We start from the raw sequence: 27348 nt of genomic DNA, 5'->3' as shown, positions 1-27348 counted from the left end.
CACCGTGGCACAGAGCAGGTTCCGGGCTGGGCTCCACCCTCCACGTGAATGGGACACTCACTGTGGAGGCCACTGCTCTCGACCCCGACCTCCTGTCACCGCCGTAAGACTTGGCGCAGCCAGCTTGATGGGGCCCCTCGGCCACAGACACCCCGTCAGGGCAGCACCCATACCTAGACAGACATCACAGCCCTCTCCTCACCACCCAGTCCCTCCCAGGGACCCTGAGCTTCCAGCACCCCAGGACTCCCTGCACTGGGGGCTGAGCAGGGGAGGGTCCAGTAGGAGAGGCCGTGCCCCTGAATGCAAGGCATCCCATCTCGCGTACCCACCCCAGACTCTACGTCTGCCAGCCACAGGGAGCGCAACAGGGAGCGGCCAGCGGGGAGGGCAACACTAACACAACCAGCAGAGGTGCAGCCCTAATAACTGGCAAATCCTCAGCGCACACATCCCACCACAAGAGCGAGGCGGGAATGAGCCGGGCCTGCCTGATCACCAGGCCCCCGGGGGGTGAGTATAAAACAGCAGCCGATGGGAGACGGGGCAGAAAGAGGGTCAGGAAGCCAGCACGCATTTCACCCCACAACCAGGACTTGGGAAGGAAGGTGAAAGGAAGAACGGACCAGAGCACCTTCCACGTGCCGGGCACAGTGGGATCTGTCTCGTCCTCACAGTCACCCCAGCCAATGGCTGTCACTGTTCCAATCGCAGCAGAGGAAGCCAAGATCAGAGAGGTTAAGTCACTTGTCCAAGTCACCCAGCACACAGCTAATAAGTGGCTGAGCTGGGAATCACCCCCAGGCCGCTGGCCCCAAAGTCTGGGTCCTTAGTACCTTAGCCCCTGAGGGAGTGGGGGCCTGGTTTGGACTGAAAGCTGGTGCCTTCTCAGAGCCTCAGGTGACAGCTGCACAGGCTGGCTCTGCGGACGAAGCAGGCCTTCCACCCCCCCACCCCCACCCCACCGCACAGCACAGCCAGAGGAGGCAGAGTCGGGGCTGCAGCCACCTCTGTGGTCCCATTCCTGGGCTCGGCAAGCCCACCCCACCCTCTCTGAGCAGAGGCTGCCCTCCCCCCGCCCCCCGCCCCCCCCCACACACACACACACAAGCACACACACGCCTCTCTGACCTGGTGAGGAGGAAGAGGCACCCACCTGCTCTGCTGACAAGAGGCCCCGGGGCAGCCCTGCCACTGCGGCCCGAGAGAGGCCGTGTGGCCATCGGGGCAGCACCCGTGGGGGCTGTGCCTGCAGTCCTGGGGTCCCGAGCCAGACCACGGGGGCTGCTGTTTTGGGGACTGCAGCAGAGAGGAGGCTGGGCCTGGGGCTGGCAGGTGGGGGCCCTGGTCTCCCCTGGGGTTACCCAGAGTTGAGGGTTGCTCCCGGGGGGCCCACCACTGGTCTCTGGAATCTAGAAAGACAAGGAAGCAAAGACACATGACGTGTCCTCTCCATCCCCCCTAAACCACTCACCCCCACCCCCAACCTCCATGCCCAGGGCCCTGGGTCGGGGGCTTCTGCCAAGCTTCTCGCCCAAAGTGGGGGCCTCCCAGGGGCCCAAAGACACCCAGGGGACCCTGGAGCTGGTGTGCACATCCTGCCTGCTGGGGACTTCTGGGAGCCGGCCGCCGGGTGGGATGCAGAGGGATGGAGGAGAGGAGTGGTGAGCCATGGCCTGCCCTGACCAGCATCTGCTCCCACCTGCTGGTCAGCAGGCCTGGGGGACCCAGCACAGCGGGCGGGAAAAAAGCAGTGCCTGTGATTTCCTAAGACACCCTTCCCACGTTTTAAGGGAGTCTTTAATCACATAGAAAATACCAATATTACATGTTCAGCAAAAAGGAAAGCTAGATATAAAATTAGCATCTGTTTGATCCCAACTATAAAAAAAAAGGTCATACACCATTTTTAAAAATTGGATTGTTGAAAGAACAAATAACCCGATCTAAAAACAAGCAAAGAAACTGAACAGGCATTTTCCCAAAGATACGCAAATGGCCAAAAAGCACATGAGATATTCAACATCCTTGGTCATTAGGAAATGCTAAACACAGCCAAGATGAGGTACTGCTTCACACCCACTACAATGGCTCTAATAAAAAAAAATCTGAATAGCCTGGCCGGTGTTTCTATCTCTCTCTCTTCCATTGCCTCTAGGATCAATAAGAATATCCTATATAATAAAAGGTCCTATATAATAAAAGGATAATATGCAAATTAACCATCACTCCATCACAAAGATGGCGGCGCCCAGTCCTCTCAGCCCTGCCGGAGTCCCCCAGTCTCAGGGAGTGGCTGCTGAGAGCGGGCAGCATGAGCGGCCTGGCGGAATGCTTGCTTTGTCTCCACGGCGATGAGGCAAGCGTTCCACCCCAGCCGTGGAGGGCCTCTAGGCAGCAGGCACAGAGCAGCCGGGGGCAGGGGGAAACGCTTGCGTCGTCGCCCTGGTGACAAGGCACGCCTTCCGTGCCCGGCCGCGGATGTGCCTCTGGCCAGGCTGGGGCACAGATGGGCCTCTGGGCCGCAGAGAGCCTCTGGGCAGCGGGCATGAAGCGGCCAGGCCCCACAGAGAGCTACTGGCGCACGGATTCATGCGCAGGGCTGCTAGTATATATGTATATATTTCTAATCTGAATAATAACTGTTGGTGAAGATGTGGACAGACTGGCACTGTCCTCGTTGCTGGCGGGAATGTGAAACGGTGCAGCCACTGTGGAAACAGCCTGGCAGTTCCTCAAAACGTTAAACGTTGGACTTACCATCGAGTCCATCAATTCCACTCCTAGGTACAAACCCGAGAAATGAAAACCTATGTCCACACAGAAACGTGTGCGTGAATGTTTGTGGCAGCACTACCCGACATAGCCAAAGGTGGAAATAACCCAAGTATCCAGCAGCAGATGAACGGGTAAACAAATGGTGGTGTAGCCATACAAGAGTTATTCAGCCATAAAAAGCAATGGCATTGGGGGTGGGATGGAGATCAACCAAAGATTTACATGCATATATGCATAGCCCATGGACACGGACAATCGTGTGGCGAAGGCCTGGGTTGGGATGGGGGCTCGTTGGAGGGGAGTAGAGGGGGGAAATGGGGGACATCTGTAATACTGTCAATAATCTACACTAATAAAAGAGTAACATGCTAATTGACCATACCTTCACGATGCCCACCAGCCAATCAGGAGTGAGTATGCAAATTAACCCAACAAAGATGACAGGTTAATTTGCATACACAGGCGCCAAGCGGCTGGGATGCTTGTCATCATGGCGATGACACAGGCATTCTGCACCACCCCAGCCGCTCTGAGCCTCTGGGCAGCATGGGAAGGCAGAAAGGCGGCTCCAGGCCAGAGTGAAGGCAGTGCTGGCAGCCAGGGGAAGGAAGGCCCATTCTTGCACGAATCTTCGTGCATCGGGCCTCTAGTAAAAAATAAATTAAAAAATGAAAAGCAATGGTGTGCTGGTGCATGCTACAACTTGGTGCACCTCAGAAGCATTTGCTAAGTGAAAGAAGCCAGGCACCAAAGGTGTACAGATCCTTTTCCATGATAAAGTCCAGAATGGGACAATCCATAAAGACAGAAAGCAGATCAGGTTACCGAGGAGTGGGGGCTCATGGGAAGTGATGACTCAGTGGGTCCACCATGCTCTCGTGGGGTGTCGAACATTTCTGAAACGAGGGGAGAGCTGGTGGTTGAGCAACACTGTGACCGCACCGAGTAGCACCAAGTTAAACACTTTAAAATGTTTAACCGTATGCTATGTGAATTTTACCTCAGTAAAGAGTCCATATTAAAAGTAATTGGATTGCTAGAGGGAAGAGTAGAAAAAGAATAATGAAAAGCAGCCCGGTCCAGGGCACATGCCCAGGTTGTGGGCTCGTCCCAGTGGGGGGCGTGCAGGAGGCAGCCGGTCAATGATTCTCTCTCATCATCGATGTTTCTCTCCCTCTCCCTTCCTCTCTGAAATAAAAATATTTTTTTTTAAAAAAAGGAAATATAACAAAATATTAATTGTAGAATTTAGAAAGTGGGTACATGGCTCACTATACAGTTCTACATTTCCATATTTAAATTTTTTCCCTGTCTTGTTCAGCTGGGTAAATTTACTAAAAATCATGAATTATATTATTAGAATGGGTGAATGCTATGGCTTATTATACTCAATCACCATGACAGTTATTCAAAATGTTTTTCATCATAAAATGTTGGAGAAAAAGGCAAAAGACTGAGTAAAGAAAACGGGAATTTTTAAAAATGATGAATAAAATAAGACTTCGAGAACACCCCCCAAACGCTCGTACTGGGCGTTTCTAAGTGCTTCGTGGGTAGATGCGTGTGCTGGGTGGGATGAGGGGGGTCCTTTCTCCTATCTGTTCGCATTTTTCAAATTTTCCACCAGAAGCACACTATTACGTAACGGAAGGAAGTTAAAAAGTGAAAATTCCATTCCCATGTGGACTGCATCTTGCCAGTCCCCAGGGGATCCTTACGAACTAACAATGTGGGGCTGGAAGACTCCAGTAGATACCAGTAAAATCTGTGTTCGTTTTATTGCCCTCCCACCCAGGCCAAAACCTCTCTCCGGACTCAAACTCTCCCTCCAGTTCCGCCCCCCTCCCCCCTCTCCCCCCCCTCTCCCCCCCCCCCCCCCCGACATTCTCTCAGACCCGATTCCCAGTCCCCAGCCAGCCCGGGACTCTGCCTGCGGTCCTCCTGCCACCCCAGGCGAGGGGCACCTCTCTGCCAAGCCCCCTGCCTCCGGCTCCCCCGTGGACTCTCCCCTCCCCCCCCCCCCCCCCCCCCGTTCAAGCCGGGAAGTCCCCTCACCGACCCCGTCACACAGACCGGCAGACGGAGCCAGAGGCGGGGCAGGTGCCCAGGGCCACATGGTTGGTCGGCAATGGAGGGGATGTGAACCCGGCCTCCAGGTTCCTGGTTCTTGGCCACCCTGCCATGTGCCTCCATGGAATCCCCATCACGGCTCACAGGGGCCCCATCACAGCTCACGGGGTCCCCATCACGGCTCACGGGATTCCATCACGGCTCACGGGGTCCCATCACGGCTCACGGGGTCCCCATCACAGCTCACAGGGTCCCATCACGGCTCACGGGGTCCCATCACGGCTCACGGGGTCCCCATCACAGCCCACAGGGTCCCCATCACAGCTCACAGGGTCCCATCACGGCTCACGGGGTCCCATCACGGCTCACGGGGTCCCCATCACGGCTCACGGAGTCCCATCACGGCTCACGGGGTCCCCATCACGGCTCACGGAGTCCCATCACAGCTCACGGGGTCCCATCACGGCTCACAGGGTCCCCATCACAGCTCACGGGGTCCCCATCACGGCTCACGGGGTCCCCATCACAGCTCACAGGGTCCCATCACGGCTCACGGGGTCCCATCACAGCCCACGGGGTCCCATCACGGCTCACGGGGTCCCCATCACAGCTCACAGGGTCCCATCACAGCTCACAGGGTCCCATCACGGCTCACAGGGTCCCCATCACGACTCACTGAGTCCCCATCACGGCTCACGGGGTCCCCATCACAGCCCACAGGGTCCCCATCACAGCCCACAGGGTCCCATCACGGCTCACGGGGTCCCATCACGGCTCACGGGGTCCCCATCACGGCTCACGGAGTCCCATCACGGCTCACGGGGTCCCCATCACGGCTCACGGAGTCCCATCACGGCTCACGGGGTCCCCATCACAGCCCACAGGGTCCCCATCACAGCTCACAGGGTCCCATCACGGCTCACGGGGTCCCATCACGGCTCACGGGGTCCCCATCACGGCTCACGGAGTCCCATCACGGCTCACGGAGTCCCCATCACGGCTCACAGGGTCCCATCACAGCTCACGGGGTCCCATCACAGCTCACAGGGTCCCATCACGGCTCACAGGGTCCCATCACAGCTCACGGGGTCCCATCACGGCTCACGGGGTCCCATCACGGCTCACGGGGTCCCATCACGGCTCACGGAATCCCCATCACGGCTCACGGGGTCCCATCACGGCTCACAGGGTCCCATCACAGCTCACAGGGTCCCCATCACGGCTCACAGGGTCCCATCACAGCTCACAGGGTCCCCATCACAGCTCATGGGGTCCCCATCACACTCACAGGGTCCCCATCACGGCTCACGGGGTCCCCATCACCAGAATGTCAGGGCCCCACACACCTCTCCACCGTACCAGAAGGCCACCCCCACACCCCAGCCCAGCCCGCACTTTCCTGAATATCACATCCTCACACCACGCAAGTGCTCACCCCTGTGACCTTCCTCCAGCAGCTCCGCACGCCTGGGACACCCTCTTTCCCAGTGGGGACAACGCGGGGAGGGGAAAGGGGGAGACAGACGCAGAAGCAGTGTGTAAGGACAATCTTTCCTGACCCCCTCCCCTCACTGCCCTCAGTCAGTCAACAAACACTGAGTGCCCATCACATGCCAGCAAAGTCCAGGGGGCTGAGAGCAGGAATAAGGAAGGCAGAGACCTGGCCCTCCAGAAGTTTATACCCAGTAGGCCCTGCCAGTCAGACACAACCACCGCCGCCCAAGAAAACTACCCTAAGGGTGGCCGCAGGCACAGTGAGCGGTGGGCCGGCTGAGGGACGCTGACTGAGGGGGAACCGGGCTGGCTCAGTGGGGGGCGAAGGCTGCGGGAGCGGGAGGGGTGGGGGCGGGCTGTCCGGGGCTGACCCAGACCAAGGCCCGGAGGCAGCCCATGCGGGCTCGGTGTGCGGTGCCGGCCTCTACCCCCGTCCTTACCCGGAGGGAGCGGGCAGGGCTGCGTGTTACAGGGCTCCACCTCTGCAGGCTTCCGCAGCTGCAGGCTCCCGCAGTGGCCGGGTGGCCCAATGGCACATGCCACCTGCCGTCTCCGAGTGCCCGAGCCGCAGCTCTTGGAGCACTAGGCCCATGGGTGAGAAGAGGGCACACCATGTACACAGAGAACACCATGCACAGGAGCGGCCCGGCGCAGGGAGAGAGCTCGAGGGTACCCACAAAGAAAGGGGGGAGGAAGGCAGGCAGGGAGGGAGGGAGGGAGGGAGGGAGGGAGGGAGGGAGGAAGGGAAGGTGCCTGACAGTGCATGTCAGAGCCAAGGACAGGCATATGTGCAGCCACCACCAGAGACCCAGGGACCAGGACTGGGCGGCAGGGATTGGGGGCAAGTACTCACTAGACTCCAGGCGCCTATGTGCCAGGCCTGGTCACTGCGGCGGGGACAGTCGTCATGCACACAGGGCTCAGTGAGAGGCGGCTGGTCCTTAAAGGAGCAGGCTGCGGCATGCAGCAGGGACCCCTCATCGCCCCGGCAAGTGACGCTCCTCCTCCGGATCCCGGCGCCACAGCTGACAGAACACTGTAAGGACCAGGCCGTCAGCGGCAGCTTGTTCTCACCCGAGGAGCCACGCTGCGTCAGACAGCTGAAGCCCTACTGGCCATGCCCAGCTCCCAGGACCAGAGAGGCGGAGTCACTCCCCTGAGGTCACACAGCCTGAGCCATGCATGCCCACACCAGGCTGAGGTGCATTTTCCACCTTCCCTCGTTTGCAACTTCAACAAACACCAGCAGCCCCGGACTGCTCGAGCCCCTCCCATGCCCCCAGCAACATGCCAGGCTGCCTGGACCCCCGAGGAGGATGAGCACTGGAGCAGGAGAGGCAGCCCACCTAGCAGGTGACTTTATTGGATCTGTCTCCTCGGCAAAGAACACACCGCCCAGCCCTCCCTGGGCCCCAGACGCAGCTTCTGACCCCCGCCCTCCCCCGCCCGCCCGGCCTCACCTCCCCCCAGGGCTCCTCCCGCCAGGCTGCGCAGCGCTGCAGGTTGCAGGCCTGGGTGGTGGCGGGCTTCCCGGGCAGGCCGGCGCACTGGGCCTCCTCCATGGCCTCCTGGCCGCCGGCCCCATCGGACCAGACGCAGTAGACGGAGCGGGACTGGGAGCCACCTCCGCAGGAGGCCGAGCAGGGTGTCCAGGGCCCTGTCTTCCAGCTGGCAGGGAGCAGAAGCCGGTAAGGCTGGCCCGGCAGCCGGGGCGAAGCCCAGGCCCGAGGGGGTGCCCGCTCTCACCCACAGGAGTGGACTGGAGGCCCCCCCACCCCCGGCCCATCCTCTGACCTTCCCGGCCTGAGCAGCCGGTGTGGGGGGGGGAGGGCAGAGAACTCAGCACAAAGGCCAATTCCTGGGCCCCCTCGCCATCTCCCCCCTCTGCGTGCTGGCCCCTGCACCACGGAGCCAGGCGGCCTCCCTCTCAGCTTCCCTGTCCTCACCCGCGTCTCCCTGTGGCCTCTCACCAGGTCCTGTCACCCCCAGCCAGCTCCAGTCCCTCAGGGTCTGACCAGGGTCGGGGGCATCTCCCCGAGGGGCCGTGCTCGGCCATGTGTGGAGTGGCCCTGCCTGGCCCTGGGGCACAAGGACCCAGAGGAAAGGCAGCCCCCACCGTCCCAAGAGGCCAGCGGCCACCAGGGCGGCGCCAGCCCTGCGGGAGGCTGTGCCTGCGGGTTACCTGTTCCCTCCGGGCCCAGCAAGGCGCCAGGCTCCGGGGGTGCAGGTACGAGGTGCTCTGTGCACGAACAAAGGCACTGCAGGCACCCTCAGGCCCTCTGCCCAATCCCTGGCCGCCCTGGGCACCTGCCGAGCCAAGCCCCCGGCCGGCTCAGACAGACGGGGCCTCCGGTCCCTTCCCCAGCCCTCCAGCCGCCAGCCTGGACGCCCCGGGCACTGTGTGCGCCCACAGGGTGGTCAGAACAGCCGGGCCTCATGCTCAGGCTCCTCCACTGCCTCCCCAAGCGACAGCTGCCTCACCCCCACTCCAGCCACCGCTGCGGGGAGCCCTGGGTCACCCAACCTCTTTGCTCAACACCTCAAGCAGCCGAGGCCCCCCAACCCCTCCCACCCAAGTGCTCGGGTCCCGTCATGGGTAGCGGGGCTGGCAAGGGCCTCACCGCTGGGTCTGCGGGCAGGAGTGAGGGCTACAGGGGCGGTGGGTGGCCGGCCGTGGCTGGTGCTGGCACATGTGGTCAGGGTAGACCTCATTGTCGATGGTGCAGAACACTGGGCGGGACTGGTGACCTGCAGAGGCCCGGCCGTGGTGGGAGCTGGTGAGGCAACACTCACCAAACGCCCTCTCTGGGCCAGGCACCCCGCTGGTCACCTTGATCAACCTCAGACGACCCCCATCAGGAAACTGAGGCTCCGAGTTTTAGCTACGAGTGACCAATGACCCCTACCCCACCCCGACGGCTGGTCATGGGCTCCAGATTCTGCCTCTACTGCCATGGAACCTTCTCCTAAGAGATCTCGTTCTCCTAGCTTCGGTGGGGGCCCTTTGTGGAGCCCCCCGACCCCAAGCTTTCCCCAAGGTGACCCCAGGACCTGCAGATGTCTCAGGTACTTGTCCACCTCCCCCGCAGGGCTGGACACAAGGAGAGGACGCCCGTCCCCTGGGCCGTGGCCTCACCTCCGCCACACTCAGCACTGCAGTCGCTCCACGAGCCGTGGCTCCAGCTGAAGCCGGGCCGGGGGGTGCTCAGGGGCAGGTGGTACTCGTAGCGCACGCCGGGGCTGGACTCCTGGCTGATGAGCTGCGCAGGGGGGGTCCTCCTTGAGGCCTGTCGCCGACAGCTCCCCCCTCACCTCGTTCCCCAGCCCTCCTGCCGGCCCAGGCCCGAGGTACCCGCCACGGTCTCCAGGGGACCAGGTGCCCCCTTCACCCCAGAGGTCTCTCCTGCCAGCCCTGCTCACCTCGATGACCAGGGGTTCCGAGGTGGGGCCGCGGGCATGGAGCCGCTCTGGTGCCAGGTCCCCCTCGGCACCCCGCTCGTAGTGCAGGATGGTGCTGGCCACGGGCAGGGCGCGGGCGGCCTCGATGGTCCAGTGCCCGTTGAGGTAGTACTCACCCTGGATGCTCTTCACCGCTGTGCAGGGCGAGCCCCCCCACCCCGTCAGCTGCCAGAGCCGCCAGCTCCCCTGCCGGGGCCCCCACCTCCCAGACCCAACGGTCCTCACCCAGGAAATTCCTGCTGGCAGCCACCTCCTCGATGCGGATGCTGGTGGCCCCCGCGGGAACGATGAGGATCTGGTTGTAGCCTGGGGAAGCGGGGACACTCTGGGGCCACTGAAGCCACAGCGGGGAGCCGGCCCGGAGGGCACCATGCGCCCAGCTGCACAGATGGGGTCAGGGAAGGGCAAGCAGGAGGCCGCAGGGCCGGGCTGCCTGGGGATGAGTGTCCCCAAAGAGGAGACAGCTTTGCAAAGGCCAGTGGGGGGGGTGGGGGGGTGGGCAGGCTCAGGCACCCAGACTGGCTGGAGAGGGCAGATGGGGAAGGGACGAGAGGGGGCGTTTGGGTGGCAGCAGTACAAGATTACACGGGATGTGTGGGCAGAGGTGGGAACCATCAGGGGCCCACGGGCTCCTGTGAAAGGGTTTGGCCTCACCCTGAACCATGACCCCGGGCCTTTCAGGCATGACCTGAGCGCCAGGTCAGCCCTCCGTGCCATGACCACTGTGAGCCCGAGCAGCAGACGGGCAGGGGAGGCACAGGCAGCAGACCTGGTCTCAGCCGTCTGGGGACCTCCGGAGGACCCCACCTCTGCTGAGGTCACTGATGTCAAAGGTGCCGGTGACCGGGCGGCAGGTCGTGCCGTCGCCCCCACACTGCAGACACTTGTCCTCCTGCTTTGACGAGTCGAGCTTGTGGTCACAGCCCACCGCCTGCCAGGCAGAGAGGGCGGAGAGTCACCGACACACCAGGATCCCAGCCCTGGGTGCCCGGCCGGGTCAGGGGGGAGCAGTGACTACAGCTGACCCTGAAACAGCACACGCTGGAAGCGTGTGGGTCCACTTACCTGTGGATCTTTTTCAATAAATAGACTGGAAATTTGGGGGGATTTGCAACAACCTGAAAAGCCTCTCAGATGAACCACGAAGCTTAGAACTGTCAAGGGCTGAGAACACGTGGGTCTGGCCTGTGGCTGACAATCCACCTCTTCTGCCTGCTGAGCGCCCCTCTCCCCTTCTCGGGCAGGAACACCTCCTTTCCTTTGGGGACCATCTCTCCCACAGAGCTTGGGTAGAGCTCCCCAACAGTGGGTTTGGGCAAATGGGTGGGCTGCAAGCCTGGCTCAGAGAATGGTTGCGAGGAGCCCCAAGTTAAACCAGAGGCAACCCAGGTCACTGGAACTCCTGGGAACGGAACGCCCTGTCCCGGGGAGTCCTCAGGCTGGGACAGCGGAGCCTGGAGCGGCTGGGCCCGTCCCCACACCCCAGGGGAGGAGCCTGCCTCGTGGGATTGCGGAGCCGCAGGAGGGAAAGACCACAGGCAAGGAGAGAGGTTTCCGCAGGCAGCCAGCCAGCCGTCCCTTGTGGCTTTTTTAAGTCCGTTTTAGCCGGGCTCTGTCACTTGCCATCCAGAGGGTTGCTCTTACTGTGGGGCTAGTGTTTTCATGGGGGAAAGGTAAGAAGGTCATAGGGCATCTGTGATGAGAGGCAGCTGAGAAGCTGGTCTTGAGAAGACAACCAGCTCACGAGGGCCACTGGTGCTGCTGGGGCCGGGGACACTCACCCGGCAGACGCCATCCACACAGACGTCCCGTTTGCCAGGCTCGCAGGGCGTCCCGTCCACCACGGCCTCCCTGTGCTTGTAGTAGAAGCTCTCCCCCTTGGGGATGCAGGCCAGCTCACACTTGTTTGGGGCTGGGAAAGGCAAAGGGGAAAGCGGAGATCCTAGTGAGGTTCGGGCCTCGCCTAGCCTCAGCGGAGCATGGGCAGGGCCAGAAACACACTAACTGGGTGTGTGGGGGGAAGGAGCCCTTGGAGCAGCCCCCCCTAAGGGGCTCAGTCCCACTCCCCTCCCAGGGAGAGGGGATGTTCTCCACAAAACTGCTGCATCTCTGGAGCTCAAGTCTAAGGAAATCCCAGAATAAGGAAAAAACTAGACACCGGAAGGGGTCTATCTCAGCATTATCTACGCTAACCCAAGTGTTATCAGGGACTCTCTAAAGAATGACCTATCCGTAGGATGTTATGCACATTAATAATTTTGTTAAAAGTTATAAAAACTTGCCTGGCCTGCATGGCTTAGTGGTTGAGCATCAACCTATGAACCAGGAGGTCATGGTTTGATTCCTGGTCAGGGCACATGCCCAGGTTGCAGGCTCAATCCCTGGTAGGGGGCGAGCAGGAGGCAGCCAATCCATGGTTCTCTCTCAGCACTGATGTTTCTCTTTCTCTCTCTCTCTCTCTCTCTCTCTCTCTCTCTCTCTCTCTCTCCCCCTTCCTCTATGAAATCAATAAAAATACATTTTTTAAAATTTATGAAGACTTGCCCTGACTGGGTGGCTCAGTTGGGACGCTGTCCTGTACCCCAATGGGTTCAATTCCCAGTCAGGGCACATACCTAGGTTGCAGGTTTGATCCCCCATCAGGGTGCATTCGAGAGGCAACCAATCAAGTTTCTCTTCCATTGATGTTTTCTCTCTCTTACTCTCTCTCTAAAAATCAATAAAAAAACATGAGGATTTAAAAAAAAATGTATGATAACTATATAGAAACATAGAAAAATGCTTATCATAGAATGCAAAATGGTACTATGTCATAATTACAACTATGTCAACACATAGAGAAAATGATGTGAAAGGGGCCAGAATGAAATGTTAGCCGTGACCCCAGAAAAGAGGTGGGGTGAGGGTCATTTTTTTTTCTTCTTGTTTTAATTTTTACATTGATCTAAATATTTTATACACAGTTTCAATAGCCCCAAGTGCTAATAGGATTGTTGTAACCTCCACAGCCAAGCAGGCACCCTCTGAGGCCCTTGTTAGCCTTCTCTCTGTGTTTCTATAACATGGATATATTGAAATCATTTTCACTATATTCCTCAGAACTCAGGAGGAGCGACGAACGCAATGGTCGCCACTGGGGCACCCCCTCTAGCCAAGACCCCCGCCCCCACCCCAAAACGCACTCAGTCCCTGGAACCCAGAGCGCTACCGCCTTTCCGGGCAGGACTGGCAGGAGCCGGGGACCAACAGGCAGCAGGACTGTCCTGCGGTCTCTCTGGCTCCGGTGAAGGGCTGTAATAACTTCAATATTGTGGTTGTGTTGTTTCTTCCTGAACTGTATTGCTCTAAAAATTAACAACCTCCATACCCTCTCCTCAAAGCTACCCCGAGCAGCCGGGGCCCAGGGACCCTGAGGACCCGGGCTCCTGCCCACCGGCCCTGCCCCTCCCCGCCCTCCCCACCGCTCTGTGCCGGGGGGTCAGGCCACAGCCGCTTTGCGTGAAAATGCACGGGGTGGGGGTGGGGGTGGGGGTGGGAGGGGGCAGGTGGGGGTGGGAGGGAGCAGATGGGGGTGCTGGGCTGCTCGGGATTGTCAGACGGAGCTGCCACAGCGGCCACACCGCAGTGAGAAGCCGTGTGACCCGCAGGGTGCGGGTGAGCAGCCCGCACAGCCGGGGGCGCAGGGACGCGGGGCGGGCGGCCGGCGGGGGCGCACTCACCCGCGTAGTAGGGCAGCCACCGGTACCGGCGGCCCTGGAACTCGCGGCTGTCGAACTCCCCGCACTGCTCGGCCCGGAAGTCGCGGGCCCCTGGGGGACAGCTCTGCGGGGGCAACGGGGCCAGGGAGGGGAAGGTGGGGGACCCCTGGGCTCTGCCCGCCCATCGGTCCCCGGGAGGTCGGGTCCCGTCCCCCCAACGCCTGTTGCTCCGGGGGAGGCGGAGCGGCCCCGGGGGCTCCCCTCCAGGGGGGGGGGGGGGTTGGGGCTGTGCAGGGAGAGCTGTGGAAGCTGTCCTTGCCGTCACTGGGGGGTAAGGAAGGGACTTCCCGCACCGAGCACGGACAGGAGGCACCCTGGGCCTGGATGGGGGGGGGGGGGCCTAGGAAGCTGGCCCCCTCCCTGCGTGGGCTTTACCTCGAGGTGGCAAAAGCGGTGTCTGCGAGTGGGGCCCACGCAGCTGGAGCCCCCATCTCTCCTGTGGGACAAGAGCACCGGTAACCCAGCACCCCAGGCCCTCCCGGGGTCCTCGGTGGGACTCCTCTGAGGGCCACAGAGGGCAAGTCCATGTGTGTGTGTGTGTGGGGGGGCACACACATAAATCCCCTCAGTGCTAGTGGGTGCACTGAGCCCCTCGCTGTATCTGGGAGGAGACTCAGAGCCCAGCCGTCCTGGCGTGTGACTAACTGGGGCCACTCTGCCTCTGAAGGTAAACTTCCCGAGAAGCCCCAAGTTCTGCTCCTGGGGGTGAGACAGGGTGTAAAACCCCCACCGGGTGAGGTTATTCTGCCCCTTAAGGAGCACCAGGCACTTAGAACAGTACCTCACTTTTGTCCTCACACAGGTGCTCAGAAGTGACTCAAACCCCTGACGGGCAAGGTGTCGTCGCCCCTTCTCTTGTGCCCACCCCGCTCTAGCACCTATCAGGGCACAGGACACATAGTAGGTCTTAAGTCACGTGAAGGGAAAGATCTGTACTTGACAAAGGCTGGAGGCAGAGGCCCTGCACAGGTGAGCATCGTTGAAGATGATTAATTTGACGGGAATTCACTGCACCTGCCGTGTGCCTTCGCTGCATCGGGAGCCGGAGACTCGGGGGCGGGTGAAGCAGGCGTGGCTCCCACGCCCCCGAAATACAGCTGATGATGGAAGTCAAGCGGAAGCACCCGGCAAAGGATTGGTTTCACATACTCCATCCAGGCTGCACCCAGGACAAAGCTACTGCATGGGGGTGCCGCCCGGATGGCCGGGACGCCTAGCCCAGGACCCAGGTGGTCCCTACCCCCTGCCCTGCTTGAGCAGGCTGCCCCGGCCGGCCCCCCTACCTCTGCGAGGAGCAGAAGCGCTCCCTGAAGCTGATGCCCCCTCCGCAGGTCCGGCTGCAGGGGCTCCAGTCCCCCCAGGGGCCCCAGCTGTCGCTCTGCCGCCTCACCTTGGGAGCCTGGAGGAGAAGACGTGCTCAGGGGCCTGAGTCAGCACTCCGAGCCCCCCCAGGGCACCCAGAGGCTCACCCAGCCCTGCCGACAAACAGCACCCCCACCCAGGGAGGGCGTCAGGGGCGCTCTTCCTCCTGGGGGCGCTCTTCAGGACTCAGCAGCCCTGCCAGACACCCCAGCACAGTCCCCGCCTTAGCCAGCGTTCACCAGAAGGAGCCGGAGCAGGTCTTCCGTCTGTCTCAGCAGCCACCACAGCGGCTCCGGCTCCCTGCCGGGCACCATGCTGGCGGCAGAGAACTGCTCCCTGGCGATGCTACCCACTGGCTGGTGCCGAGTCCGATTTGACAGCCACGGTGTCTGCAGACTGCCTGGCAGGGAGCCCTGGGTCGGCAGCGCAGGCTTTTCCAGGAGGGAGCCATAAAGGCAGGAAGGACAGGCGTTCTGTGCAGGTGCACCCGCAGGCAGCGCCGCGCTCCACCAGGGCCTAGCGTGGAACAGCCACACCACGCCTCGTTCTTGCTTCTGCCATGCGTGGTGACCGCGCTTCTGGAAGGGTCTGTGGTTCTGGCCTATTAAAATACGTTAATCTAATCCTAGGAGGGGCTGGGGGAGAGGGTGTGCTTCCTTCCTGCCCCTCTGGGCAGATTCCCAGGGGTTCCCCAGCGTCTACCTTCCCCTTCTCCCATTGTAAGAGAATCCTTGACTCTTAGCTGGACAGCAGGCTGGACCCATCCATTTCCCAGACTTCCTGCAGCTAACCGTGGCTGTATCAGTCACTCTCATCAATGAGATGTAGTGTTGGGCAGCAGCCCCCAGTCACCTCAAGAGACAGCTTGCACGTGCATTTGTCCTTTTTCCTCCTTCTCCTGTCCTCCTCCCTGTTGCTTGGAAAGCCGGTGTGATGGCTGGAGTCGGAGCAGCCTGCTACACCATGAGGTGACTCAGGAATAGAGGCTCCAACCAGTGAAGCCACGATAGAAGGATCCTCCGCAGGTCTGGCTCCAGGGGCTCCAGTCACCCCAGGTGTGTGAGACCAAACAAATCTGGGCTTCTGACCTCTGGGTAGTTGAGTGGGACAGGGATCACCTCTCTCTCGTTGAAGGACTGTCATTTGCGACTCCATAACAACCATCTATCCTCACAGATACAGTTTCCCACCAGGAAGATCTGACACCCTGCAGCTGCGATCAGACGCCCACCGGCCTCACACACGTTCTCTCGTGTCACCCTCAGAGCAACCCGACATCCGGGTACACGCTGCTCGGTGTTTCTAAGGGAGAAAGTACCTGGCAGGACCCAGGCACTTTGTGAACCTTGGCCGATTTCACCGCACAGCCAGCGGGGGGCGGGGGGGGCAGTATTCCCACAGGGCATGGCGGGGGAGGCAGAGAGGGAGCCACGCATCAACAAGTGGACGCAACAGCAGGTCAGCTTCGCCCCAGGCCTCTGTCCCCCCTGCCTCACCGGGGGAACCCAGTGAGACACAGCTGAGCCCTAAGGAGCTGGGCAGGTGTTGGGCTGACCACTGCTTGCCAGGAGGCAGAGGTGTGTGTCCTCTTTGCTGGAAGGGACTTTATTTTAGGGCATCACCACCTATGAATCTCTGGGGGGGGGGGGGGGGGGAATCACTCCCAATTTCCAGAGAAAGAACTCAAGGCCTAAAGTGGGAAAGCAAGCTCGCCCTCCCGCTGCGAGCCCCCAGCAACGTCACAGGGTCTCAGGCGAGTTCATGCACCCGCAGTTCACCCACAGCTCAGCTCGAACCCCCCTGGTGCCGAACGCCTAGTGATCCTGGCTTCACCACAGAACCTGAGTCACAACAAACCACACGAATGGGCTGAACCACACACAAAACCAAGAAGGAAGGGCCAGCCAGACCAAAGGTCTTCGCTTTCACTCTTCAAGTTATTTATCCTTTGCTTCCAGCTGGGACAAAATGGCCAGGCTTCTGAACACCAGTGAGCCAGAATAGCAAGGTGTTCTCTCAGCGAAATTTAAACCGGAATCCACTTGATCAGGTTTCTATCTTAAAGGGGAAGATATTGCCCTAACCGGTTTGGCTCAGTGGATAGAGCATCGGCCTGCGGACTGAAGGGTCCCAGGTTTGATTCCAGTCAAGGGCATGTACCTTGGTTGCAGGCACATCCCCAGTAGGGGGTGTGCAGGAGGCAGCTGATCGATGTTTCTAGCTCTCTATCCCTCTCCCTTCCTCTCTGTAAAAAAATCAATAAAATATATATATTTTTTAAAAAATAAAGGGGAAGATATTGGGTATAGAGGGTGGAAGGCGACTTTCCAGGGGCGACCAGCACACACACACGCACACACACACACACACACACACACACACACACACACACACACACGCAGTCTAGGCTGCGGCCACAGGGACTGCCGCTTTCTCGTGCCGCTGGCCTGGGCCTGGTTACTGATTACCCGCGGACCAAGGCCTGTCTGCAGTGCGTCTTGCTGCTGGAGCACAGCCCCTAAGCCCCTCCAGCCCACCCTCCCCGGGGCAGGGCCGGGCTAACTGCGTGGACAAGGCGACGAGGGACACCTCTGCACCAGCCACCCGTGGGGGCGGGGACGGGGGGGGGGGGAGGACGGGCCTGACACGGGGCCTTCCAAGTACCAAGCCTTCCAAGCATCCCCTGGCCGCACCCTCCCGGCACCCGTGAGGCAGGCACCCACTGGCCCAGGGCCACCCGCAGGCGGGACTGGGGGGCCCAGCCTGCCAGACCCGGGGCCGCGCCCTGTCCACTGCTCCACACTGTCTGAGGGAAGAGAGCTTGTTCAGCCAGGAGCGGTTCGGGCGCATTTATTTCCTTGTAATTACCCAAACCACCAGCTGAGCTGACTTGGGAAGCCAGAATGAGCTGGTCCCGTCCGCCCTCACCTGGCCTGTCCTCACCTGCCTCCTGCTGCTCTCAGCACCCCACCCACTCCTCCTGCAACTCCCACCTGGGCAAGGAGCCCCCTTTCCCAGGGGGACCGGCTGCCACAGGGAACAGGTGGGAGGGGTCTGAGAGAGAGGAGGGTGTGGGTGGGAGTCAAGGGGGCTGGAAAGGCATGGCCTCAGGAAGCCTCCCCCCACGGGGTGGGGGAGGGGCGAAGGGACGTGGCGGCCGAGCCACTCTCTGCTTCATCCCTTCTTACTCCTCTGCTCACTGTGCAAGCTGCCCCCTGCCCCACTAGAACAGCCCGAGAACGGCTGGGGGGCCCTGTGGTGGGCCCGGCCCCAGCCAGAACCAGAACCAGGGGCCGCAGAGCAGTGAGCCTGGCCCACACCCTCCCCCAGACAGTGGAGGAGAGGGCAGGGGAGCTCTCAGCCCCGCAGGCCCAGCCCCGCTGAGCTCCCCCATGCTGAGCAGCTGGGAGAAGGCTACTCGGGTGTTCCTACGGGAGAGAGTGGAGAGAGCGCTTAAGGGCCCAGGACACTGTGAGCCTTGGCTCCTCTCATCTGCCCGGCAACCTGCGGGCAGGCATGATCAGCCCACACCGAAGGAATCTGGCCTGCTGATTGGCAGTTAGTGAGTGCCTCTGGGTTCCACCCTGGGGTTTTGAGGCTGGTGCCGTGAACCCTTCCACTGAGCTGCATGCACCCCGGGACCAGGGGGAAGCCTGCCCGAGGACCGGATGTGGCGCTTAGGGAGCAAGGACCATGCAGAGCTGAGCGTGGGGACCTGGCCGGTGGTGGAGAGGACACGAGGGAGGAAGGCTCTAGCCCACCACGGCTCGGCGGCCGGGGCTGGGTCGGCGGGGCTTTGGAGGCATGCTGGCTGCCACCGCTGCCGTCCACCGCTGCCTGCCCCTCGGGGCCTTCTCATCCTCGGCTCACACTTCCCCAGCATCTGCGGCCCACCCCAGGCAGCACTCCAGCCCCTCCTCTCCCTGCCTGCCTCACTGAGGAAGGGCCAGGCTGAACGCCCCCCAGCCGCAGGGGGGCCTGGCTGCCCCTGGGCCTTCCACGCTCGGCTCTGCAGACCCTCCCCTCCCTAATCGTAGCTCCCTCAGAAGATTCCCTAATCTCAGGGTCCACGTATGTTCTCCAGGGAGCCCTGTCCTTGGGGCTCCTGTTAACGAAACAGCTACGCGGATCACCAGTTGGCTCTCTGTGCCCACTCTCTACACTTGTACCAGTGAGGTAGCCACTCGCACCGTGTGGCTATTTAAATTAGTTAAAATCAAATTTAAAAATTCAGGTCCTCAGTTGCACTAGCCACGGTTCCTGTGCTCAACCGCCACGTGGACACAGTGGCTCTCATTGGAAAGCACAGGTGGAAAACATTTCCAACATCGCAGGAAGTTCTACTGCAGCCCTGCTCCAGATACTCGCCCCCACCCCAAGCCCCTAGGCCCACACATCTGAGGGACAGCAGGGTTTGGTGCCTGGCATCTGGGGGAGGGGGCCACCTAGCTCTGCACCTTGGCTGGTGCCAGCAGGGCCCCCCTCCTCCCACCTCGGAAGACCACCCCAGGGAGGGTTCCCAGCATTAGCCGCACCCAGCACCTTCCGAGGGGGTGATGCTGAGGGGCTGCCACGCCTGCAATTGCCAACTGCAGCCCCAGCCACGGGGGCAGCTCTGGGCGCCTCGGTCAGCCGGTCAGCCCGGGGCCTCCCTCTTTTTGAAGGAGCTCAGGCTGAGGACTCCCTCCTCCCACCCCATCTTCCCGACCGTGGCCCTCTCCTGGGGTTGTCGCCACCGCGAGGGGACGGGAGCGGGGACGGGTGGGGACCCCGGTGGGGACCCCAGCAGACCCCCGTCCCCCAGCAGGGCCGTCTGGCCGGACAGGGCCGCACTCACCGAGGCCCCGGGCGCCGGGGCCAGCAGCAGGGCCACGAGCGGGAGCAGCTGCATCTCGGCCTGCGGGAGAGGTCGGGCTGGAGCGGGCGGGGCAGAGCAGGCGCCGCCCCACCGCAGCCCCGGCCTCCGACGGCGGCTTTGAGGGCGGGCGGGGCGTCTTCCTCCTCCCGCCCCGCACAGGTGGCCGGAGACCCGCAGCGGGAGGACCGCGGGAAGCCGCTGAGACCCGGCGGAGCGCGGGAGCGGGGAAGGCCGGTCTACACCGGCTTCTGAACATGCGAGAGGAACGCCTCTCGGGGTCTCAGAGGGAAACGAGGGCGATTAAAAACACTTCCTTGTTGAAAGCTCAGATCCAGAGCAATCAGATTCCCTCTCTTAACCAGCGAGAGAGCCCTTTTTAAAAAGCCGTTCCACAAGTTGTTTACAAACTCACTGATGCAGGTTTTTACAAAGTCTCTTCGGGCATTTAAAGCCTAAATTTAAATGCTTTTAAAATGTTAATTGTATCTTACTCTAAACCCAGGCCAGTACTTCTCTGTACTGAGCAAGCTCCCTGGCGGGTCCCTTAAGCAGTCAGTGTGTGCACGTGTGCAATACGGTGTGTGTGTGTGCAGAGTGCCTTGTGGATTTGTCTGGTGTGTGTGCACGTGATGTGTGCAGGTGCAGTGGTGTGTGTGTGTGTGTGTGTGTGTGTGTGTGTGCAGAGTGCCTTGTGGATTTGTCTGGTGTGTGTGCACGTGATGTGTGCAGGTGCAGTGGGTTGTGTGTGTGTGTGTGTGTGTACAGAGTGCCTTGTGGATTTGTCTGGTGTGTGTGCACGTGATGTGTGCAGGTGCAGTGGTGTGTGTGTGTGTTGTGTGTGTGTGTACAGAGTGCCTTGTGGATTTGTCTGGTGCGTGTGCACGTGATGTGTGCAGGTGCAGTGGTGTGTGTGTGTGTGTGTGTGTGTGTGTACAGAGTGCCTTGTGGATTTGTCTGGTGTGTGTGCACGTGATGTGTGCAGGTGCAGTGGGTTGTGTGTGTGTGTTGTGTGTGTGTGTGCAGAGTGCCTTGTGGATTTGTCTGGTGCGTGTGCACGTGATGTGTGCAGGTGCAGTGGTGTGTGTGTGTGTGTGTGTGTGTGTGTGCAGAGTGCCTTGTGGATTTGTCTGGTGTGTGTGCATGTGATGTGTGCAGGTGCAGTGGTGTGTGTGTGTGTGTGTGTGTGTGTGTGTGCAGAGTGCCTTGTGGATTTGTCTGGTGTGCATGTGCATGTGATGTGTGCACAGGCCGTGTGGTGCGTGCTCCGTCTGTGCAGTGCGTGCACTGTGCGTGCATGTGTGTACATGTCAGTGTACAGGAGAGTGAAATAAGCAATGTGTCCCGTTCAGTGCAAAACATCAAACGGGTACTGACTTGTATGCTTAAAATGTAAGATCTGTCATTGTACAATGTTCTTTTAGTTGTTAAGTACTAAGTGACTTCGGTTTGCAAGGATAACACAGCAAACATAAGCCAATTTCAGCAGAAGTGAACCTGGCACATGTAACGACCTATACGTTCCGTTAATTTGGCTCCAACAGTGACTCATGTGGTCCTTCTTTTCACAGTCAGATCAGGTTCCTGGGGCTCGTGGGGGCGAGGCGGCGGCGGGCTGCCTCCCTGCCCTGCGCCCGCACCCCTGTACCCACAGCGCCAGCGGGAGGGGAGGTGGTACCGCGGGCGGGGGCCTCGTTCCGGGGTGGGGAGCAGTTCTGGGCGCCTAGGTCAGCCCGGGTCCTACCTCTCAGGGGCGCGGTGAGCCGAGCGAAGGGAGAGACGAAGAAGGGACCGGAGGAAAGAACTTCCCTTATCCTGGTTACTAGGGAGCCTCGGTGTGGGCCTGCCCGGGTTCACCCCGCCGCACCCCCGCACCGTCACCAGCGGACACCCTCCTCCGCCGCCCCAGGAGGTGCCCCCGCGGCAGCACCGCCACCCCACCCGCCCGGGGACCCGCCAGGTGCAGCCCCCGAAGGCGCCGCACGTCGGAAGCGGCAGCTCCCACCTGGGCGGGCAGAGCCGGGGCGGGGGCCCCTCGGGGGCTCCCCTTCCCCGACACCCTGCGGGCCAGGCGGGCAGTGCCTGGGCAGCCCCGGGGCGAGCCGCACGCCGCCGGATGGCGGCCCCTCCGACTTCCCACGGGTCTCCAGGAGCGCCGGGCGCGCAGGGGGGCAGGGCCGCTCCACCGGGACCCGCCCAGCCCAGCCCCGAGCTCGGCCTGGCCTCGCAGGACGCACGCGGAGGCTGGACTCACCCCCGGGCTGGCTGGTTTCCTCCCGCCCCATTCTCCCCCCGCCACCCCCTGCTGACACCTGTCCCGGTCCCGGGGTGAGAGCATGGCCCCCCCGCCCCCCGCGGAGAGGCCGCCGCAGGATGCCCTTGGGTCTGAGCCAAGCCTGGCTGGTCCCCACTCTGCGGGCGCCGGTCATCTCTCCAGTCCCGTTCCCTCTGTGCCATCGCCCTCCACACTCACCGTGCAGGCAGCCTGCCCCGTGTCCAGCCCCTGCTTGTCTTCTCTCCTGAATTCTGTGCTCTGGCCGCAGCCAAGTGTCCCATGGACATGCCGCTGTTCCCCCCACCAGCGGGCTTTTCCCGCGGCCCAGATGCACTCTGGGAACCCTCCACCATGCGAACTCCTACTCATCCCTCAAGACCCTGCTCAAACGTCATCTTCTCTAGGATCCTCCCCCACACCACAGCAGGCAGGTCCTGTGCCCAGCGTTGTCGCAGTCCCTGTCTGCTGCATCTCCCTGCGGGAACCTGAGTCTCCCTGACTCAGCTGGGAGGTCCCTCAGGGTAAAGCTTGCACCCCTGTCACCGGTGCCCAGGGCACTGGTTGGGATCAAGGGAGGGGCGCAATAAGTGTGATACATTTAATTTCCTTTCCTAGTTGTCCTCTTTCTCAACCAAGGCGTTCTGCCTGCCATTGGAGCTGGAAATCACCCACCCCGGGAAAACAGCGCTGGCCCTGGGGCACATGGGCAGTGGGAGGTCCCTTTCACCCCCTTTTCTGCCTTCTGCCCCTTGGCTACCCCAGCCATTGGCCATTTCTCTCCTGGCCTCCTTTGGGGCAGAGAAAAGTCCCCCATGGGTAGCTCACCCCCTAAGACCCCCAACTCCTGCAGGTCATGTCCCTAGGCCGTGAGGAATGCTCAGATGAAATGCTTTCCTTAAACAGCATTTTGAAACGGACCTGTTTCTTACCTACCAGTGGAGGGAGGAGGGGCAGCAGCTGTGTAGCAGGGGCCCTGGGGACTTGTGTGAATTCTTAGGCAGAGATAAAGCTTGGCAGAGAAAAGGGAGTGGAATTACCCAAAGCCTCTCTAGAAAAGGACAAGAGTTTCTTCCGTTCATCAAGCTCCACTCCCTGCCCCCATCAGCCTGGGATTTTCTGAGCTGGGTCAAAGGTCCCTGTCAAGTGGGAGGAAGCCCTGGGGGGTGGGCAGCCAGGCGTCTTCCCATCTGTTCTTGTTTTTCCTCTGCGATCCCTTCTTCTGAGATACTCAGGCCCACCCAGCCATAAAGAAGACCCAGAATTTGGGGAGCAGAACCCACACACAGTGTTGGGGACAGCCCTGCACCCACCAGCTGGGCTCTAGCAGTTATTGGCTTGAGCAAGGACTTGTCTTCAAACCTCAGATCCTGCTACCTCAGAAGGATGCGAGCACAAACCTAGCACATAATTGCCATGCACCCAAAAATGGTGTACTTAATTGGTGTGCACACACAAAAAAGGTGGCATAGAAAGAACACCCCAAGAAAAAGTGTAAGACCCTCCCTCCCGTTGTAACTTCCCCTCTGCACGGACCCTGAGCCACTCACTAGCTGCACCCGACTCCCTTCCACCTGGGAGGCAGGGGGAGCCGGTGAGGAGGAGGGAGGCAGGGAGAAGCACAGCCCTGGGAGGCAGACAGACCCCGGCTGGGAACCTGCCCTGCTTCTCATTGTGTGTGAACTTGTCATGCCACCTCTTTAAGCCTCAACTGGCTCACTGGAGCTTCACACAGAGGGTGACGAAGTAATTGGCTCCGTAAAGTTCCTACTAAGTGCTCAGTAAAAGTTAGCTCCTCTATCGGACCAGTGGTCGGCAAACCGAGGCTCGCGAGCCACATGCGGCTCTTTGGCCCCTTGAGTGTGGCTCTTCCACAAAATACCACGGCCTGGGCGAGTCTGTTTTGAAGAAGTGGCGTTAGAAGAAGTTTAAGTTTTAAAAATTTGGCTCTCAAAAGAAATTTCAATCTTTGTATTGTTGATATTTGGCTCTGTTGACTAATGAGTTTGCCGACCACTGCTCTATCCCATGCTCCCTCGTCTGTATCCTGGATTCCCTACACCCTGACCAGCTCTGCAGATTGCAGATCCAGGCCACGGCCAGGAGGCGGCCAGATCTCTTTGTGAAGTTGGGTTCGGATGGAAAGCTGGAGAGAAGGGGAAGGGGGCAAAGACCCAAGAGCCTCAGGCCCCCAGTTGGCACCTCCTCCAAGACGCCTTCCCTATGCGCGCCTTTGTGCACTTGAGAACTACTACAGTGATACATTTGTCGCTCTTTCTCCCTCTCAGTTGTGATCTTCGCAAGGGCAGGGATCTGTCTCTTTCATCACTGCATCCTGGACCAGAGGTTTATGGTGCTCCTGAGGGTATCCCTCAAGAGAGCAAGGTGTGGGAAGCACGGCTGATTGACAGCCTCCAGCAGCCACACCCCAGGTCTATGTCCTGAAGGCTCTCCCTGCTCCCTCCCCTTTATGTCCCCTGGCATTTCCCCCCATAGATCTCTGCACAGCCAACCTGACCTGACACAGGGTTCTTGATTGCAAACCACACACAGAAAGAACGTCATGAACCGAAACAGAGAAGCTTCTGAGAGCGAGGACACTGGGAGCTCATAGAATTGACAGGAAAATGGAGAGTCAGACACAGAAGTGGGCTGGAACCCCTGCCAAGGTCATAGTTCATGGCCCAGGAGCAGATCTGGTTAGGACCTGTCCTGCTGGACACCGGACTACTGCAACCACCACTTTAGGTGACACTGACCCCTGCCACCCCCAGGAACGGTCCTGGTCCTTGTGGACTCCAAGTCCAGCAGGAGCCGGTCTGACCCTGCCGGCCAGGGCCCGAGGGAGGAGAATCGGCAGCTCCCCAGATGCCGGGCTGCCCCGGAAACAAGTGTCCACGCTCCCCCTGCAGCTCATTGCACACGGTATTGGTTGAATTGAATTTAGAAAATGCTACTTCTCTTCTTCTTCCTTTCTTTCTTTCTTTCTTTCTTTCTTTCTTTCTTTCTTTCTTTCTTCCTTCCTTCCTTCCTTTCTTTCTTTTTTAAAATATATTTTATTGATTTTTTACAGAGAGGAAGGAAGAGGGAGAGTTAGAAACATCAACGAGAGAGAAACATCAATCAGCTGCCTCCTGCACACCCCCTACTGGGGATGTGCCCGCAACCAAGGTACATGCCCTTGACCGGAATTGAACCTGGGACCCTTGAGTCTGCAGGCCGAAGCTCTATCCACTGAGCCAAGCCGGTTATGGCTCTTTTTTTCTTTTCTTTCTTTCTTTTTTTTTGGCCGTGTCTGTTCCCTGGTTTATTCATTCCTTGCATATATCTGAGTGCCTTCTGTGTGCCAGAAGCTCCCTGGGGAAAGACCCGCCCAGTGATGGCATGTGTTTAGAAACCAGTTCTCCGCTACTGCTTTGTGGCACTGATCAATTGCCAAGGCGTGAGTACCCCAGGGCTGTTTTCAAGCTACAAGGGTGATGTCATTAGCCAGAGCGCTGGGAAGAGATTCACCATCAGCTCTCCCAAGCTGGGGGCTCCAACACAGACCATCCTGCCCTGGGGGAGTTGACATTGCAGTGGGGCACTGCATGCCAATGTGTGTCAATTTAGAATAAATGACTCCATCTGAGTATCACTATTTCCACTATGGCAGTCATAGGACCACCTGGCCTGTGTGGCGCAGTGACTGAGTGCCGACCCATGAACCAAGAGGTCACTGGTTAGATTCCCCGTCAGGGCATGTGCCCTGGTTGTGGGCTTGACCCCCTGTAGGGGGCATGCAGGAGGCAGCTGATGGCTGTTTCCCTCTCATTGATGTTTCTATGTCTCTATCCCTCCCTCTCCCTCTATAATCAATAAAAACATTTTTTTTAAAGTCACAGAACCTATGATACAGCCCACTAGCAATCCAAAAGGAAAAAGAAACACCTCACACTTAAGGATCCTTCCATTTATCACTCCATCTTCTCCCACCCTCCAACACAGTTCCCTTAACAGTCATCCAGGGCGGGGCGTGGGGGGGAGGAGAGTCTGCCCGCAGCTGGACGCTGTGCTTCCAGATCCTCCGTCCTGCCTCTTGCTGCCCTAAGCCCGTCAGAGCCTTGAAACACCCACCAGACCGCCAGCGTGAGGAGGGCACGCTCAGTGTGCCTGACAGGGCTGTGTACGATCAGTGTGCCTGACAGGGCTGTGTACGATCAGTGTGCCTGACAGGGCTGTATACGATCAGCCGCCCGGCCTCTGGAGGGGAGTTATGCCCTCAACGCTGGGACGGAGGTATAGCTCCGGACCCTTCCTGCAGACATGCGGCCGTCCAGAGGGAAAGAACAGAATTCCTGGGATGTTTCTCAGAGGCATCGGGCCTGCTATGTACGCACCCCATCTGCCCCACCTTCAATCCAGATCCTGGGAAAGGGCGCCAGGAGGAGGGTGAGGCCCTGTGAGAAACCCGAGTTGGGGCAGGACACTGCCGCGGGGCAGGAGACCAGAGCCAGAGCAGCAGCGAAGGGGTAAAGGTAGGGCTTTCCAGAAAATCTGACCTGGTTGGCTCCCACCCAGCGGCTCCAGCCTGAGATCTCATCCCCTTCCTTCCACATGGGTGCGCGCACACACACACACACACACACACACACACACACACACGCACTGCAAGCATCTGGGCTACAATCTCCCCCGGAGAAGCGAGCCACCCTCCCTCCCCTCCACTTCCTGAATGGGAGAGGCTGGGGACCCAGGCCCCCACCAAGGTCACTGTGGGGTGTGCACCAGCCTGCAGAGTGGGCTGAAGGGTCCCTCTCAGCTCAGGGTGGGCGCCCTGGCCTCCACAGCAAACCTGGTGTCCTGCGGCTGGAGGCGGGATGGTGGCTTCCGGGCTCAGTCCTTGTGGGAAGAGGCAGGTCACCGATCTTGCCTGGGATCCTGCTCCCTGGCTCAGTGACTCCTGCTCTGCTGCTGCTGTCCCGTGGCTGGAGGGTGGGGTCCTGGATCGGGATCCCAGAGGCCAGCAAGCAAGGCTTTTGGATCCTCTCCTCCTGGTCTCTCTCCACTACACTCCCAGGCACGTCTCATCTCCTCTGCTCTATTTGGAGAAGTCTCAGTCCAGAAACTGAGCGGTATCTTTGCCTCGTGCCAAAGGCCTGCAAACATGACCCAGGAAGTCAGAGGACCAGCGCCTCTCGATTCGGAAACAGACTTCCCAAAGCTTAGCTCGAGTGAGGGCGACGTCCTACTCACTTCACTGCCGTGTTTCTCCAACTTCAGCCACGTTCGCCCCTGTGGTCCGGGACCCCGACTTTACA

The 27348-nt window shown here is 60.0% G+C and overlaps 1 protein-coding gene across 2 annotated transcripts in view; it reads right to left on the bottom strand.

Moving 5' to 3' along the window:
* The window catches only part of PAPLN (papilin, proteoglycan like sulfated glycoprotein), a 45677-nt gene extending 18567 nt beyond the window's left edge, over positions 1-27110 (bottom strand). The window contains exons 1-16 of one of the 2 annotated variants that reach the window (XM_079769143.1): positions 26883-27110; positions 19759-19818; positions 14843-14958; positions 13935-13995; positions 13521-13623; positions 11583-11713; positions 10609-10732; positions 10027-10107; positions 9763-9935; positions 9479-9602; positions 8964-9090; positions 7803-8010; positions 7196-7378; positions 6783-6924; positions 1157-1412; positions 62-173 (exon numbers count right to left, since the gene is read on the bottom strand). In XM_079769143.1, coding sequence (XP_079625269.1) covers positions 62-173; positions 1157-1412; positions 6783-6924; positions 7196-7378; positions 7803-8010; positions 8964-9090; positions 9479-9602; positions 9763-9935; positions 10027-10107; positions 10609-10732; positions 11583-11713; positions 13521-13623; positions 13935-13995; positions 14843-14958; positions 19759-19812 — 1995 coding nt within the window. In that variant the 5' untranslated portion in view covers positions 19813-19818; positions 26883-27110. Of the gene's footprint in view, positions 1-61; positions 174-1156; positions 1413-6782; positions 6925-7195; positions 7379-7802; positions 8011-8963; positions 9091-9478; positions 9603-9762; positions 9936-10026; positions 10108-10608; positions 10733-11582; positions 11714-13520; positions 13624-13934; positions 13996-14842; positions 14959-19758; positions 19915-26882 lie in introns of those variants that run through there. The other variant, XM_079769142.1, reaches the window with a different exon arrangement.
* Positions 27111-27348: the final 238 nt, after the last annotated feature.

This window comes from Cnephaeus nilssonii (genome assembly GCF_951640355.1).
Source record: "Cnephaeus nilssonii genome assembly, chromosome: 4".
NCBI classification, from domain to species: domain Eukaryota; kingdom Metazoa; phylum Chordata; class Mammalia; order Chiroptera; family Vespertilionidae; genus Cnephaeus; species Cnephaeus nilssonii.
The sequence above is the reverse complement of the archived record's forward strand: the minus strand, read 5'-3'. Positions and strand labels throughout refer to the sequence as shown.